The sequence below is a fragment of the Anas platyrhynchos genome, chromosome 28, assembly GCF_047663525.1.
Source record: "Anas platyrhynchos isolate ZD024472 breed Pekin duck chromosome 28, IASCAAS_PekinDuck_T2T, whole genome shotgun sequence".
Classification (NCBI taxonomy): domain Eukaryota; kingdom Metazoa; phylum Chordata; class Aves; order Anseriformes; family Anatidae; genus Anas; species Anas platyrhynchos.
In genome coordinates, this window is record NC_092614.1 from 2,609,790 (window position 1) to 2,624,661 (window position 14,872).

Here is a 14,872-nt window from a genome sequence, read left to right on the forward strand (position 1 = left end):
CAGGCTCATCTACGAGTCCTTGGGACGTGGCTCACCCCAGCCAGGCCTGCACAGAGCTGGTGCAGAGCTGGCACGGCCAGCACCCCTTGAATCTGCTGCTGGGACCAGAGCTTGGGGCTGCAGTGGGGCCAGGCACAGCCTGAGAGGAGCCCCAGAAGGGTGCAAGGCACACGTGCCCACACCATGGCCATGCTACAGCCACGCACAGCACATGGGTCCCATGCCACGGGGCTGCTCCACGCTCACTGTGCACTTCCCCACCTCCATCCCCTCCCCACCTCCCTCCTCCCCGTGGGCGCAGGGACCCCAAACGGGGCTCAGGGCATGATCGGGGGCTCTGCAGGCGGGGGAAGCGGGGGGCGTCGGGGCTTCAAGTGGCTCCTGGGAACTGCTGGGAATGCAGGGAGCCAGCACAAGCACCCAGCCCAGGGAGTTTTGCAATCGGGAGCGAGCGGGTGGCTTCCTTTTTAGGCAGTGAAGCGGCGGCTCCCGCGGCACACACCTGGCTGGCAGCGCCGGCGAGGGCGGTGGTGGTGACGCGGGTGATGGGAACGCGCCGGCGGCCCCCGCCTCGCTAATCACAGCCTGGCGCTGGGCGTGGGGGCAAGCCGCGGCAGGGCGGCGGCAGGGTGGCCACGTCAGCTGGAAGAAACGCGGGGCTGACGCAGCGGGAGCGCACCCCGATGCGGCCTCGAGGGGCCGAGGGGGTCTCCTGGGCAGCCCCGTGCCCCTGGGGGGGTTCCTTCAAACAGGCACGGCGGAGAGCCCCCAGGTTGGGGAGGTTGCGGGTGGATTTTTGTTCCTGCTCTGGGTTAGGATATGAAAAGCAGAACATGAAACTGAAATGGAGGCGTGTTTGGAGCAGAAGGGCCATAGGGGAGTGGGGAGCCGTGCAGTGCCTGCACCCGGCTGTGCCACCGGCTGGAGGGGGCAGCCACCCTCAGACCCATGGGTTTTACCCAAACCCTGCTCCCGGCTCAGGGTTCCGCAGCCCCCAGCCAGGGTGAGCGCAGGGCTGAGCCCACAGCTCGAGAGCAGCAGCAAACGGCAGCAGAAATGCTTGCAGAAAGGCAACAGCTCCATCGCAGCCCGGCTGTCCGGGGCAGCCCCGTGCCACCAGGGCTGTCGGGAAGGCTGTGCATGTGTCAACTGAGCAGTGCCCGTGCTCCGGGACTGCAGAAATCACCCACGGCAGAGGGGCAGGGGAAAAAAAGCAGCCCAGAGCGCTGCCTGGAAGTGCCTCGGAGGAGAGGAGCTGGGGGATTCAGGGTCTCCCGGGGAAGGCACAGCCCCGGCTGTGGTCGCTGGGGCGCTGCCACTGCGCAAAGGAGTTCGGCACTTTGCTCGCCACCATCTCCTAGCCAAAAGAAGGGGCTGTGGCCAAGCTGTGGCCAACCTTTGCACAGCCTGTGAAGGTTTCCCTGTCCCCCTGCCAGGCTGGCATGGGCTGGCTTGCTGAGATAAGGGGCCTGAGCACCATGAGATAGGCAAAGCTCGCTGCTGCTGCACCCCGACATGCAGCCGGAGCAGCACAACCGACAGACGGCTGCAGGACCTGGCAGCACGGGGACCTCTCTGACCCCATTCAGGGCACCAGGAGCACCCATCCCAGGGTGCTGGGACCCCGGAGCGTGAGCGCTGCCAGCTCCCGTCCCGGCTGGGCAGGGCGGGTGCCGGAGCCAAGTGTTTTGTAAGAGGCAAATAAATCCCTGCAGCGCCGGGCGCCGTGCCGGGACGGGGCTGCGCTCTGCCAGCCGTGCGGGAAGGCGCTGGCCAGCAGCCAGTGTTTGGCCCTCGGGGAGTTGCTGTGTGTAGGCAGGGCTGAGCGTGCCTGGCCACGGGGCCGGGAGGGGCTGCAGGGGCTGGGGTGCGCTGGTTGGGGCTCACACCCCTCGTGGGTTTTGCCTGGTAAGTGAAAAACAAAGTGGGGCAAGGCGGCTGCTGACCAAGGTGTTTGGCCTGCCCTGCCCCTTCGCTCTGCTCGAGTCAGCAGAGTGGGGATTGCCGGGCTCTGCCGTGTGCCTGTTTCTGCTGATGATGCCCCCAGAAGCTCTCTCGTCCCTTTACCCCTGTCCCAGCAGGAGGTGGCTGCACCCCAGAGACCTCTCTCCCATCATACAGGACAGGGAGCCTGGGCTGCCTGCAAGCTGGGCTGGTTGCACGGAGGGGCTGGTTCCTGCCTCGGCAGGAGCAGGAGCAGGAACAGAAGCAGGAACAGGAGCAGAAACAGGATCGGAAGCAGAAGCAGGGGCAGAAACAGGAGCAGGAGCAAGAGGGAGAGCCCCAGGCTGGGCCGAGCTGAGCCAGGCAGTGCAAAGCCAGAGGGAAGGGGCTGCTCCTCCTGTGGGGAGCTTGGAGACCCCCGGGCTCACGGCAGGGCTCAGCCCCCCTGCCCCTGCCTTGGTCCCCTTTGTGCGAGGCAACATCAGGGCACGGGGCTGTGCCTGGGGGCACCCAGAGCATGGTGTCGCTGCCTTTCCCAGAGCATTTGGGCCACCCCGTGGCTGGGCACCCCAGCAAGGGGCTGGCATGGGCTGTTCTGTGGCCACTGACCTCCCCGGTGCTGGTGCTGGTGGTGAGCATCCAAGGGACCAACAAAACCCAGCTGCCAGGCCCACCAGAACCCCAGCAAAGGCCCTGCCCGGGTCTCTCCATGACCCAAAACCTCTCCCTGACGTGGAACAGGGCTCCACGTGCACATCCCAGCCGTGCTGCAGGGGGAGAAGCAGCAGGAGATGTGGTACAGCCCCAGCTGCACCCCCCTGCCCCACCAGCACCTCTGCCCCTTCCCACGGCACCCAGAGTGGCTCGGAAGCAACGGCGTGAGCCAGGTGTGAAAAAGTGCAATGCAGCAGGGCACACCTGGCGAGAGCACGTCTGCCTGCATGTGGGAACACAGCCGGGGCCGAGGCACGGAGGTGCTGAGCGGGGCTGATCCACCCGGCACGGCCAGTGCCAGGGCTCTGCGTCAGCCCCGTGCCACCGCAGCTCCCCCTGTCCTGGCTCCTCCAGCTGCCCTCAATGCCTCCTCCGAGCCCCCCCGGAGCAGAAATCCCTCCGGCCTTGCTCTGTGTCACTGAGTGAGGTGGGGGCAGCCCTGGAGGGGGGGCACAGAGGTGGCTCTGGGGATGGCACGGTCCATGCCCAGCTCACCGTGTCCTGGAGCAGCAGCCCAGCTCCGCACCAGACGCCCCCGGGGCAGGCAGGGGGTCTGCAGGGTGCTGGTGGTGGGAGCTGCTCCCCTCCTTCTTTCCCCCCCCCCCGTCTCCCTCTCCCCGTTCCCCTGCTGTGGGTTCGGACTCTGCCGTTGCTCCCGGCTGATGCTGGGTCCCCAGGGAGGGCTGGGGCTGCGCGGTGACCCCGCTGCAGTGGTGGGCATTTGGTTAATGCCTCCCCTGATAGAAAAGAGCTGACTGCACGGGGCTGGAGCCTCAGCTGGGGGCAATTCCCCACTGCAGGGCAGGTCCTGGCACCGCAGGAGTGAGCCAGGATGCGGCCAGGGCTGCAGGGGGGCTTTGGCTCCCCTTCTCCGCAGCAAACCCACAGCACCCCCCAGCCCCAAACACAAGCGAGCGGCCAAACCCACAGCACAGACACGGACCCCGGGGATGGAGCTGCAGCCCCCAATTGTGGGGGCTCCCCGACACCCACCCCCTGGCCACGGTGAGGTGTTTCCCCACTGGAGGAAGCTGCCTGGCCCTGCTGTGAGCGTGCAGGCAGGGAGAGGCTGAGCAGGGCTTGTGCCTGCTCGCAGCACCCAGCGGCTCCCCGGCGCTGAGCCCCGTGCTCAGAGCTCTCCTGGCACCTCGCGGAGAGCTGAGGTTTCACAGCCGGGTGTCGAGGAAGAGGAAGGCTGAGCAGGGAGGGAGGAAGGCTCCTGCTAGGAGGAGGAGAGCTGGGCACAGCAAGAGCCCTGGGGGCTGCAGCTCAGCACCAAGCCCTGACCCCAGCCCCACAAAGCCCAGGCTGCTTGCCACCCGCTAGAAAGCAGCAGCAGGCACAGAGCCAGAGGCAAATTCCTGATGGAGGGTCCCCGGGTGAGGCAGGAGCCAGGGGTGGCCTTGGGACAGGCTGCGGTGTCCAGGAGGATGCTTTGGAAACTGCCTTTGAATGTCCCCATTACAGCCCCTCCGTCCCTGCAGCATCCCACAGATCGGGGGGGGAGGTGGCACAGAGAGCATCCCCTGGGTGGGCAGAGGTCATTTCCCTCACTCATTAATTTTTTATTTTTTATTTTTTTCCCAGGGTTTGCAAACTTTGGGATGTGAATTTCCAGGAATTCCCACGTGCACAAAGGGAAGGTGGCCTCTGAGCACACAGCGCGGGGATGCCCTGCGCTGCCGCTGGCCCCGTGACAACCGGGCTCACCCCGGCCGTGCCCCAGCGCTTTCCAGGAGCAGGTTAATTAATCATCAGGGCTAATGACTGTCGGCGCTGATTTATGGGATCAAACGGCGTGCGTCAAAAATCCAGCTTGTCCCGAACCTGGGTCTGTGCAGTCACGTGGAGGCTGCAGGAAGGATGCGAGAGGAGAAAAGCTGATTTGTGGGTGCTAAAGGCTGGGAGGATTCCCTCCCATCCCTAGAGCACGGCATTGTGGCCTCACCAAAGGTCAGTCACCCACCCAAAAGCACCCAGGACCCCGCACACAGGGTGCACACACGGTGCCCTCGGGGGCTTTTCCCCTTGCAGCTCCTCTGCAGCCGCAGCACGGGCACTGGGCAGCCCCTGCCCTCTCTGTCTGTGGGTTTCCTCGCCGCAGAGCCCGGCCGTGCCCCGTCTGTGCCCCTCACTGCAAAGGTTTGAGGTGGTTTCCAGAAGCCAGCCCCAGCCCCTAGCACCACTGCGGTGCCGTGGGACCAGGAAAGCAGGACACAAACCGCTCCGGGGGCTCTCCGCTCCACCTGGTGATCCCAAAACGCACCTGGAAGCTCCCCAGACACCGCCACGGCCCCACACACTGAGATTTTCCTGTGCACAGAGCTAGTGGTCAGCCTGGAGGTGGTTTTATTTTATTTTATTTTATTTTATTTTATTTTATTTTATTTTATTTTATTTTATTTTATTTTATTTTATTTTATTATTGATTTATTTTGTTTATTATTGCACTATATTTTGTTTTATTATTATTTTATTTAATTTTATATATTTTTTTAGTATTTTGTTTTATTTTATTTTATTTTGTTTTATTTTAGTATTTTTATTTTTTTTCCAGGCACCGGGCACGAAAGCTCCTGCAGCAGCTCATCCTTACCTGGCGGCAGAACTGCTCCTGCACAGGAGAGCAGCATTGCCACCTCGTGGGGAGCCCGGGACAGGCAGCTCCTGCCCTGAAGGACGGAAAACTGGTGTTAAAAACGTTGAAACCATTTCTTTGGCAGTGGCCAGCCCCACATCAGCGCTGGGCCCAGCTCTGGTACCCACACACTCGCCTTTCTGGTGTTTTACCAAAGGTTCTGGGGATCTGGTGATGACGATACAAACCCTGATGTATGGTATGGATGCCAAATCTGCAGTGACGCTGATAAATCATCTCTCTGGTACATCCTGGCCCAGCCACGAGGCCATTCTGCCCAACAGGAGGCAGAAGACAAGAAGTGGCTGTGACTCCATTGCCTATTTGTGACTCCAAATAGGATGAGCAGTCTTTCCCCCAGCAGATGCACTTGGAGCGAGATGCACTGGAAATGCCCAATTACCCCTCTGGTGCCTGGGCAGCCCAGCAGGAGGCCACTGGAGATGGTTTCTGCTCCGGGAGAGGAGGAAAACGCGATCAGAAGGCGAGGAGCGAGAGCCACACACTGCTGGAGCGCGGCGGCCGTGGAGCACGTTGACGGCAGTGAAAATATTCCAGTGCTGCTGCTGATCCCTCACACGGGGACACAGGAAGGTGACGGAGGCCTTAGGAACACCGAAATACAGCAGGAACACAAAAATACAGCAGGAATGCAAAAATACAGCAGGAACACTCTGCCTGGTGCACGATAAATGCTTTATCTGAAGGCCCCCAGCAACGACGCGAGGCCCAGGCCGCGCGGCAGCTGGCAGGCCCCACTGATGGCAGTGCTCCCAGATGCCAAGAACCTGCCAAAAACTACCCGATATTTCCCAGGGGGCTCCAAACGCAGGGCAGGAACACCTAACAGCGGGAGCTGAGGCTGTGGGAGATGTAAAAGGAGCTGAACAGCTCCGGGATAAACAGCCCCTGGCACGACCCACCCTGACAGAGCCGTGTCCCCGTGGCAGCGATATTCCGGCCCTATGAGCAGCTCTGACCAGCTCCCAGAAGAGATTTTGTGCTCTGTCTGGATCTATATGGCTTCTGACCCCGTTATTAATTGTGTAGGAGATTTGCTGGCCTTCATATCTGGGGTTTCGGTGTATTTTTAGCACACACGACGCAGCTTCGGGCTGCCTGGGCCATCCATCTGCCGGCGGCCCCGCACGGAGGCGGTGCTGGGAGACGCTCGCCGCCTCGTGAGGGGTTTTGGGGCACACGGCAGGCACCAGGAAGGCTGGAAATGATCTCGGCAGCTCACACTGAACACCGAAATGCAGGCTGCAGGCCCCTGAAATTAGGATTTAGGAGCAGGATTGAATGCGCCTGGTTTTGAAGGGCAATTTGGTCACATCCCAAATGTGTGTGGGGTTTTGAGGGAAGGACCTGAGGCCTCTCTTGGGCTCGTTCCCCTGCTGAGATGGCTCCGGAAAATGCTTTTGTCACATCACATCCCCAAAGCTTGCCCCTTTCCACGATGTGATCGGGGTGATGGGGGTGTCCTGACCGGGCCAGGACGGTGCCATCCCTCATCTGCCCTATATGACCAGGACCAGGGAGGTGACGAGGGGCCAGGGCACGCAGCAAAAAAGGGCCGAGATTGCCCTGCCAGGGGACATCAGCTTGCCCGAGCTGCCAGGCAGCCCCATTTCAGCCATTTCTTGAGGGAAAAAAAAGCTCCCCAGCCTCAGGGGCCCATGTGAGGTGATGGGGAAGGGAGACGTGGCGGTGTCACCCCCCTGGGACAGCAGCAGGTGGGATTCGTGGGGCTGCCAGTGATATAGGGACACGGTCGTGGGCCCCCCCTGTGCCCACCATGGAGGTCACCACCTCTGTCCCCCGGGCACTGAAGGGGGACAGAGCGAGCGGGGCCCACACTGTCCCCTGCCCCCTCCCCATCTTCAAGTCCCCCCCGCTGTTCCCAGTACCCCCTGCCCCCAGGTCCCCCCTTTCCCTGAGCCCCCTCCCCATCCCCCCTCCCCCGTTGTCCCCAGGGTCCCCCCCCCACTATCCCTAGGTCCCCTTTTCATCCCTAGCCCCCCCCAGCTGTCCCCAGATCCCCCCTCCTGTCCTCAGGTCCCCCCCCTTTGTCCCCAAGCCCCCCCCCCCACTGTCCCCACGCCCCCTCCCTGTCCCCAGCCCCCCCCATTGCCTTTAGCCCTTGTCCCCAGCCCCCCTCCCTGTCCTCAAGCCCCTCCCCTTGTCCCCAAGCCCCCCCTTGCCCCCATTACCCCCTCCCTGTCCCCAGCCCCCCCTCACTGCCTCTACCCCCCCCTCCTTTGTCCCCAAGCCCCCCCCTTTGTCCCCAAGCTCTTTTCCTGTCCCCATTACCCCCTCCCTGTCCCCAGCCCCCCCTTTGTCCCCATCCTTCTCCCTGTCCCCAACCCCCCCCCCCCCCACTACCCCCATTCCCCCCCCCATGGCGCTGCCCAGGCCCCCTCGAGGCTCAGCCGCACCGCGCATGCGCCGCCCTGCCTCCCTCCCCGCACCCCCCCTCCCACCGGCGCCCTCCGCCGCGCATGCGCCCTTCTCCCCTCTCCCCAGCCTAGGGCGCGGCCGCGTTCGCCCGCGCGCCGCGACCGCCCCCCCCCCACTTCCCCCCCCCATGGCGAAGCAGCCAATCACCGCCCTCGCTCGCCGTGCGTGCTGACGTCACAGCGGGCGGTATATAAGCGGGCGGCCGCAGTCCCGCCCCCCTGACAGCGTCTGCAGCCGCCGCCGCGAGAGCATCCTCCGCGCCCACCGCCGCCGCCTCAGCCACCGCCGCGCCGCCGCCTCAGCCGCCGCCCGCCGCCGCCGCCTCGCCGAGGGAAGGGAAGCGTATCGTATGTCCGCTATCCAGAACCTCCAACCCTTCGGTGAGCGCCCTTTGTGCGGCGGGCGGCGGGGCAGGGCCGGGCCGGGCCTTTGCGGCCCCTCCCAGGCCGGGCCCCGCCCCGTGGCGCAGTTGCTATTCCCGGGGACGGTTGCGTCAGCCGAGGGGGGGGGGAGGGGAGGGAGAAAGGAGGGGGCGTGGCTTCGCGCTGACAGACGGGTGGGGTGGCCAATGGGGAGCGCGGAGGGGCGGGGCGGCCGGCTCTGATGGGCGCTCTCCGCAGACCCCTTTGCTGATGCAAGTAAGGGTGATGACCTGCTTCCTGCCGGCACTGAGGACTACATCCATATAAGGATCCAGCAGCGGAACGGCAGGAAGACCCTCACCACTGTCCAGGGCATCGCGGATGATTACGATAAAAAGAAACTGGTGAAGGCCTTCAAGAAGGTGGGTGCAGCACTGGGGCGTCGACAGATGGAGGGAGCCAGGCGGTGGCTGCTGGGGGGGGTGGTGGGGGGCTGCGGGGGCAGGTTTTGCCTTTTTCTTGCTAAAAATCTTTTTTTTCCGTTCTTTTTTTTCTCCCCCTCTCCAGAAATTTGCCTGCAATGGTACTGTGATCGAACACCCTGAATATGGAGAAGTGATTCAGTTGCAAGGTGACCAGCGCAAGAACATATGCCAGTTCCTCGTGGAGGTAGGGTTTGTTTTGTTCTGGTGCACGTGCTAGCTAATTTTTACATCAAATGTGACTTTTCACTTTAATCATGATGCAGGTTCTCATGTTCTTGGCTTTAAGATACCATGCTGATGGAGGCAGATTCTCATTTTCCTGTCTTTAAAACATACTGATGGAGGACTCTCTTTCTCTTCTTACTGAATTTCTTAAATAATATGTTGTCCAACAAGGTTTTGCAGTTGCAGGATAACTTTTATTCCATGCTTCGGGGGGAGCAGAGATCTGACAGTTCTACAGCATCCGCAGCGTGTGGATCTCCATGGAGTCTTGTCTGGTTTGAAGTGCTTTAAAGTGCATTTTTTTTCTTGCAGATTGGACTGGCTAAAGACGACCAGCTGAAAGTCCATGGGTTTTAAGTGCCTGTGGGTCACTGAAGCTTTATGCAAGAAGATTTCCTTACAATGAAATTCCCATCTGTCCCTTGTCATAAGTTTAAAACCAGCCGGTTTGTGTAATGTAACAATCTTGGGTCCACTGTTCAGTCTGGACTAGTGTAATTCAGTGATGTAATAAACTGACACGAGCCCATGCTATCTCGTCTTGCTGTCCCTCATTTAACAGAGGTAAATCGGGCGTTTGGCACTGCCCGGCCTGAAGCTAAAAGTAACCAGATGTTCCAAGTTAAGCCAAGGGACTCGGCCTGTCAGTCCAGAGACCGTCCGGATCTCTCCTCAGTCCAGCGGCTCCTCCGTTTCCATGGACGGTAACTGGCGGTGCCTCCTGCGGCCCCACGCGGAGCGAGGCATTGAGCGCGAGCTGTGGCATGGCCTGGGGAGACAGGACCTTCACTCTAGGCAGTGTTTGCTCCTGGTGGTAGAGGGATTTGGGGAAAAAATTTGACTTTTGAACGAGAAGAGTGACTGAAGAGTGACTTCAAGGCTGGATGCCTGCAATTCCGGCCTGGCAGGTGCTGGTGTCGTACAAGCCCAAAGATACCGGGCAGTGTACTTGAAGGAACCAGTACCTTGGGTTAAACTTTTGACAAGGGATCAATTTTGGACTAATGTAACAAGTATCGTTGTAGATAGAGCTGCAGAGCTTACGTGTTACTAGCAACTGCTGCCTAATGCCCTGTGAAGTAACAGATTTTTGGTTTCATTTTTAATGTTTTATGTAATGTATTTAAAGTCTTATTTAAATAAAAATGGTTTTCAAAAGCACTCCATGGGTGGATTCAGTTGTGTTGTGGAGCCAAAATGCTTTGCTTTAAAGAGGTGGTGGCTCTGGGGGACTGGCAGCTTCTGCTGCTGTGTGAGTTGGAGCGGGGTGGGAGGATGAAGCGGGGTGGTGGGCGCTCTGCGCTGCCTTGGGCCGCCTGTCCTAGTGTGACCTGGTGCAGGAAGGGGAAGGCAGAGCAGCTGTGGCTTCCTCCTCCCTGGCCAAAGTTGAAGTAAACAGCCCCAGAGCGGCTGTTGAGTCATTCCCTCTTGGCTGGGGCCTGATCACCCTCGCACCAGGTCTCGTGCTTGTTGCTTGCGAGGTTTGCAAGGTCAGCGCTCCCGCTTCCGGCCAGCAACCACTGCCACAGGCACACAAACCCCAGCGGGGTGCAGCACCTTCCTCCCTCTGTGCCTCGGAGCCACCGAACGAGCCACGAGGGAACAACTTTACAACAGCCCTGCTTGTGGGGGTGGGCAAATGCAATGTGAAATGTCCTGAAATCCCCAGAAATGAGCAGAAATCTTTGTGTTTCATCCTGCTGGTGGCTGTGTCCCACGCTACGGGGGTGTTACTGCGTTGCACCCTGTGTGCTGGGGGAGCTTACACCCTGCCCTGCAGCGGATCCACAGGGGGGGCCCCTCGTGGTTTTGGCAGCTTTCTAAGAGCCGAGCTGTGTTCGTTCGCTTGCTGCTGTGAAGCTCCTGCCACAGCCTGGGTTCTTTGTGCGGCGCTCAGCCCTCTGTGCCACCATTTACTTCCCTGTGAGACTTTGCTCTCGGCCACCAGTTTGCTGCAATCACACGAGGTGCAGGGGGACAGCGGGTGCCCTCGTGCCCTGCCTGCTCCTGGCAGAGCGCCTGCAGGCGGTGGTGAGGCTCAAGCCTTGCTGCCTGCCTGAGCTCCTGGGGGGCTCTCGTGCTTGGTGGAGCTTTTCACAGAGCCCCTGTAGCTAACAGAACGTGGGGTGTTTAAGCCATGGGGTTAGGAATGAAATCTGAGGCCATCAAACGTCCTCGGGATGCAACCACACGCACCCAGATCTGGTCTGGTCGTGCCTCAGTTTCCTTCACTGCGGGGTCACCGGCCAGGCGGGGTGCTGAGGCTCAGTGCTGGATGTCCTCAGCTTTGGGTTTTGCTCCTGCACTCATTTTCTCCTCCCTTCCCTCCCGCTCTCCATTTTGATGTCTGGAACCTCCTCCCTTCAGCACAACCACTGCTCTGCAAACCCAGCTCAGGGGTGCTCCCCGCTGCCGTTTCCCAGCTCTTCTGCAACCCCACTCCTCTTGGTGGGCACAGCTGAGGCCAGGGAGCAGGCAAGGGAGACGGTGACACAGTCAGCATGGATGGTCACTGCCACATCTTTTGGGATGTCCAGGTGGGATGGAGCAAGTAGCCAGATGAAGCCAGGAGAAGGGAACGAGCCGAGCACCCGCGGTCACTCTGCAAACATGCGTCAAGGCGCCGCCAAGCCGATGGGCTGCAGGAAGCAGTCGCTGTGCCCCCGTCACCCTGACGGCTCATTTGGCCCGGATCGAGCCTTTAAAAGCCAGAAATTGCAAAACAATTTGTTTGTTCCTTGTAAAAAATGCTCCTGGGAGCGAGCCATCGATCGCTGCAGTGCACTGGAGGTGCCGGGGCTCTGGTGCTTTCCTGCCCATTCAAAGCCCGTTTGTTTCGGGTTTATTTATTTGAAGAGGGCGAATATTGAGCTTTGCAAACACGGCACGGGGGGCAAGGGCAGGCAGCAAAGCTCCGGAGTGTGCCTAATCCATAGCATATCACTGACACGTCTTTTATGGCAGGAGTGACACAAATGTCCTCTACAAACACAATGGGCTGAGGGTAAATACAAGAGGAGCGATCGATGATGAAAGGAAATACCAGACCCTGTGTTTTGCCCTAGTTTATGCCCCACTGAGCCCCTGGGACCCCCCCAAAAGCATCCCCTTGGATGGGGGGGGGGGGTCCCAGCTGTGGGGTCCGTGCATGTGGCAGGCCTGTGCCCAACAGGGGAGCACGCAGCAGAGTGCTCTCAGCCAGCACCCCGGCCACTTGCTGCTCCCCCAGCACCCATCGTAGAGCCCAGCAAGGGGCTGGGGAGGTTGTGGGGCAGCTATTCATGAAAATCAGCACATGCATGTAAAAAGCATGAGCTGTGCATGATGCTTGTAAATACACACACCCCACCTGTGCTGTACATGCTGCAGCCATAGAACCATGCACACACATGTATGTGCAGCTGTCTATGCATGCGCATGGGGAAAATCACCCCTTGTAGTTTTAATCCATATAAATAAATGTTAATGTCTGCATGCTTTTCCAACCTTTATGATTCTTTTTTTTTTTTTTTTTTTTTTTTTTTTTTGTGTATCCTTTATGGTGCACATGGCCCTGGCCGTATGTTTGTGTATAGACCTGTGCGCATGGGTATATGTAGGGTACACCTATAGCTTTGTGTCTGTTTCTGTAGCTCACTACAGCGGTACATCTAGCTGTGTACATATAATTTTCTATGCATTTCTGTATGTAAATCAATGTATCTTTATATATATATATATATATATATATATATATCGATAGTGCTCGATAAAGGTTCCATGCAACCAAACCTACACACACTTTTGGTCTCCCTCTTGCTCTGTATAACGATAGCTGTATTTGTTTATGCATAACTGTCTATGCATGTATGCCTATAGGTGTGTATCTAGAGAGCCAGTATATCTATAAGCATATTCAATATTTATACCTAGAGCCATTTTTATGTGCAGAAATAACTGTATGTGTAGCTAATCACACACACACGTACATTTGTGCATATAGCCATACACGCAGGTCGCTAGCTAAAGAAATACACTTTGTACACCTACATACTGCCATGGCCAATTGCCATAGTCTCCAGCCATATAAACATACATGTGTGCAGGCACACAGATATTGTTAATTCCATTTATATATGTGCATATGTATAAGCCTATACATATAAAAAAAAACCACATGTATAGGTATATTTGTAAATGTGCATGTGGCATTGTGTGCTTGGGTGTGTAAATACATGTACATGTGTCTCTGTACAGATATTGCTGTATGAGAGAGAGAGAGAAAGAGTGTTTATCAATCTCTGCATAGCAGAGAGGTATATGCAGCTATATATGCAGCTATGCAGCTATACCTATATAAAACTCAAGCTAGTCTGTGACTGTGATATATGTGCACATAACTGTATGTGTTAAAAAGTGTGTGTGGGCAAAAGTGGACTATGTGTATGTATGTGTATGCGTGTATGTCCTATATGTTTGTGTCTCTGTGTGCATAGACTCACAGAATCATTTACTTTGGAAAAGATGTCTAAGATCAAGTCCAACCATTAACTTAGCACTGCCAAGGTTACCACTAAACATCTGCATGTATATCTGTGTGTGTAATCACATGTGTATATGTGACGTGTGTGTGTAGGTACATGTATGTACATGTGTTTATATGTTTATATACACTTGTATAGAATCATTTATGTTGGAAAAGACGTCTAAGATCAAGTCCAACCACTAACTTAGCACTACGTTTACCACTAAACATGTGCTTTTCTATGTATATATCATGTGTATGTATGCATACATGTGTGTGTATGAATACACATGTGCATATATACACGTCTGTATAGAATCACAGCCTCATTTACCTTGGAAAAGAAGTCTAAGATCAAGTCCAACCATGTACGTGTGTGTGTGTGTGTGTGTGTGTCTGTACACACGTGTGTACCCCCCTGCACCCCCGGTCCCCCCCGCAGAAGCCGCCCCGGAGCCCCGGGGGTGCTGCGGGGCGCGGCGGGGGCCGGCCGGGGCCGCCCCTCCCGGGGAGGAGCGAGGCCGGGGGCGCCTTGAAAAGCGGGGCCGGGCTCGGCTGCAGGTGAGCCTGAGTCCTGCAGCCAGCAGGTGAGGGATGGGGGGACGTGGGGTGAGGCTGGAAGGGATGGGGGGGGGGACCTGAGATGGATGCGGGGCGACTTGGGGACCAGCTGGGAGGGATGGAGAGGGACCTGGGAGGGATGGTGGGGACACGGGGACCTGCTGGGACGCATGGTTTGGGGACCTGGGGACTGGACAGGGGGACAGGGACACCTGGGGACCAGTTAGGATGGTTGGAGCGGGGCTGGGGACCAGCCGTGCGCTGGGGATGAGCACCCCACGGCCCCACCTGCACCCCACCGAGCTGCTGGCCTCACTTTGGGGGCTGCAGCACCTCTGCTCCCCTTCCCCTTCTCTCCACAGCCATGAAGGGAAAGGTGTGCGTCGGCCTCGTCCTCGCCGTCGTGGCCACTGCTTGCCTGTGCCGGCCGGCCGCGGAGGCACCGGGTGCCGTGGGGGACCCCCGGCGGCTCCCCACCAGCCTGGTCCGGAGGGACTGGCCCGAGTCCCTGTCCCAGGAGCAGCAGCACCTCATCTCCCGCTTCCTACCCCACATGTTCGCAGGTACCACGGCCCCACGGGACGCACAGGGTGGGCAGCCCCAGGGGAACCCCATAAGGCACAGCCCAGCCCCGGTCCCGGGTGGCTCTGACCCCGCTCCCTTTGCCCCAGCAGAGCTGAGAGACCGCAAGGGCTTCGTGCAGGGGGACGAGGGGGACGAGGCCCTGCACGACCACTTCTACCCCGACTGGATGGATTTCGGCCGCCGGAGCTCCGAAGACTCAGCTGCATAAGCATCGCCCCCGCCGTGCAGAGCACTGGCACCCTTGGTGCATCTTTCTTGCTGCAATAAAGCTTTGGCACTACAGCCTCTGCCGCTGGGCTCTTTGCTGGGAAAAATGGGGGCAACTCGATCCCCAGCCCCAAGGGGATGCACAGGGCACAGCAGGAGCACACAGCTACAGACAGCACACGGGAGC

At 58.7% G+C, this 14,872-nt stretch overlaps 1 protein-coding gene and 1 long non-coding RNA gene across 2 annotated transcripts; both read left to right on the forward strand.

Annotated features, from left to right (window-relative positions):
* Window positions 1–7,965: 7,965 nt before the first annotated feature.
* EIF1 (eukaryotic translation initiation factor 1) lies at window positions 7,966–9,362 on the forward strand. Its single transcript, XM_038168855.2, has 4 exons — window positions 7,966–8,136; window positions 8,377–8,540; window positions 8,686–8,787; window positions 9,141–9,362. The coding sequence occupies exons 1-4, from the start codon at window positions 8,106–8,108 to the stop codon at window positions 9,183–9,185; spliced, it is 342 nt and encodes a 113-aa protein (XP_038024783.1). The 5' UTR covers window positions 7,966–8,105; the 3' UTR covers window positions 9,186–9,362.
* Window positions 9,363–13,802: 4,440 nt separating this feature from the next.
* LOC101794709 (uncharacterized) lies at window positions 13,803–14,760 on the forward strand. The gene is made up of 3 exons (XR_011805160.1): window positions 13,803–13,919; window positions 14,224–14,456; window positions 14,565–14,760. It is a non-coding gene; the product is annotated as an uncharacterized lncRNA (long non-coding RNA).
* Window positions 14,761–14,872: the final 112 nt, after the last annotated feature.

Bases quoted from the DNA above. Each gene is read 5' to 3' on its own strand.
- EIF1 (XM_038168855.2), top strand. From the start codon at position 8,106: ATGTCCGCTATCCAGAACCTCCAACCCTTCG. The intron at 8,137-8,376 runs GTGAGCGCCCTT...CGCTCTCCGCAG, and splicing joins CCAGAACCTCCAACCCTTCG to ACCCCTTTGCTGATGCAAGT. The intron at 8,541-8,685 runs GTGGGTGCAGCA...CCCCCTCTCCAG, and splicing joins TGGTGAAGGCCTTCAAGAAG to AAATTTGCCTGCAATGGTAC.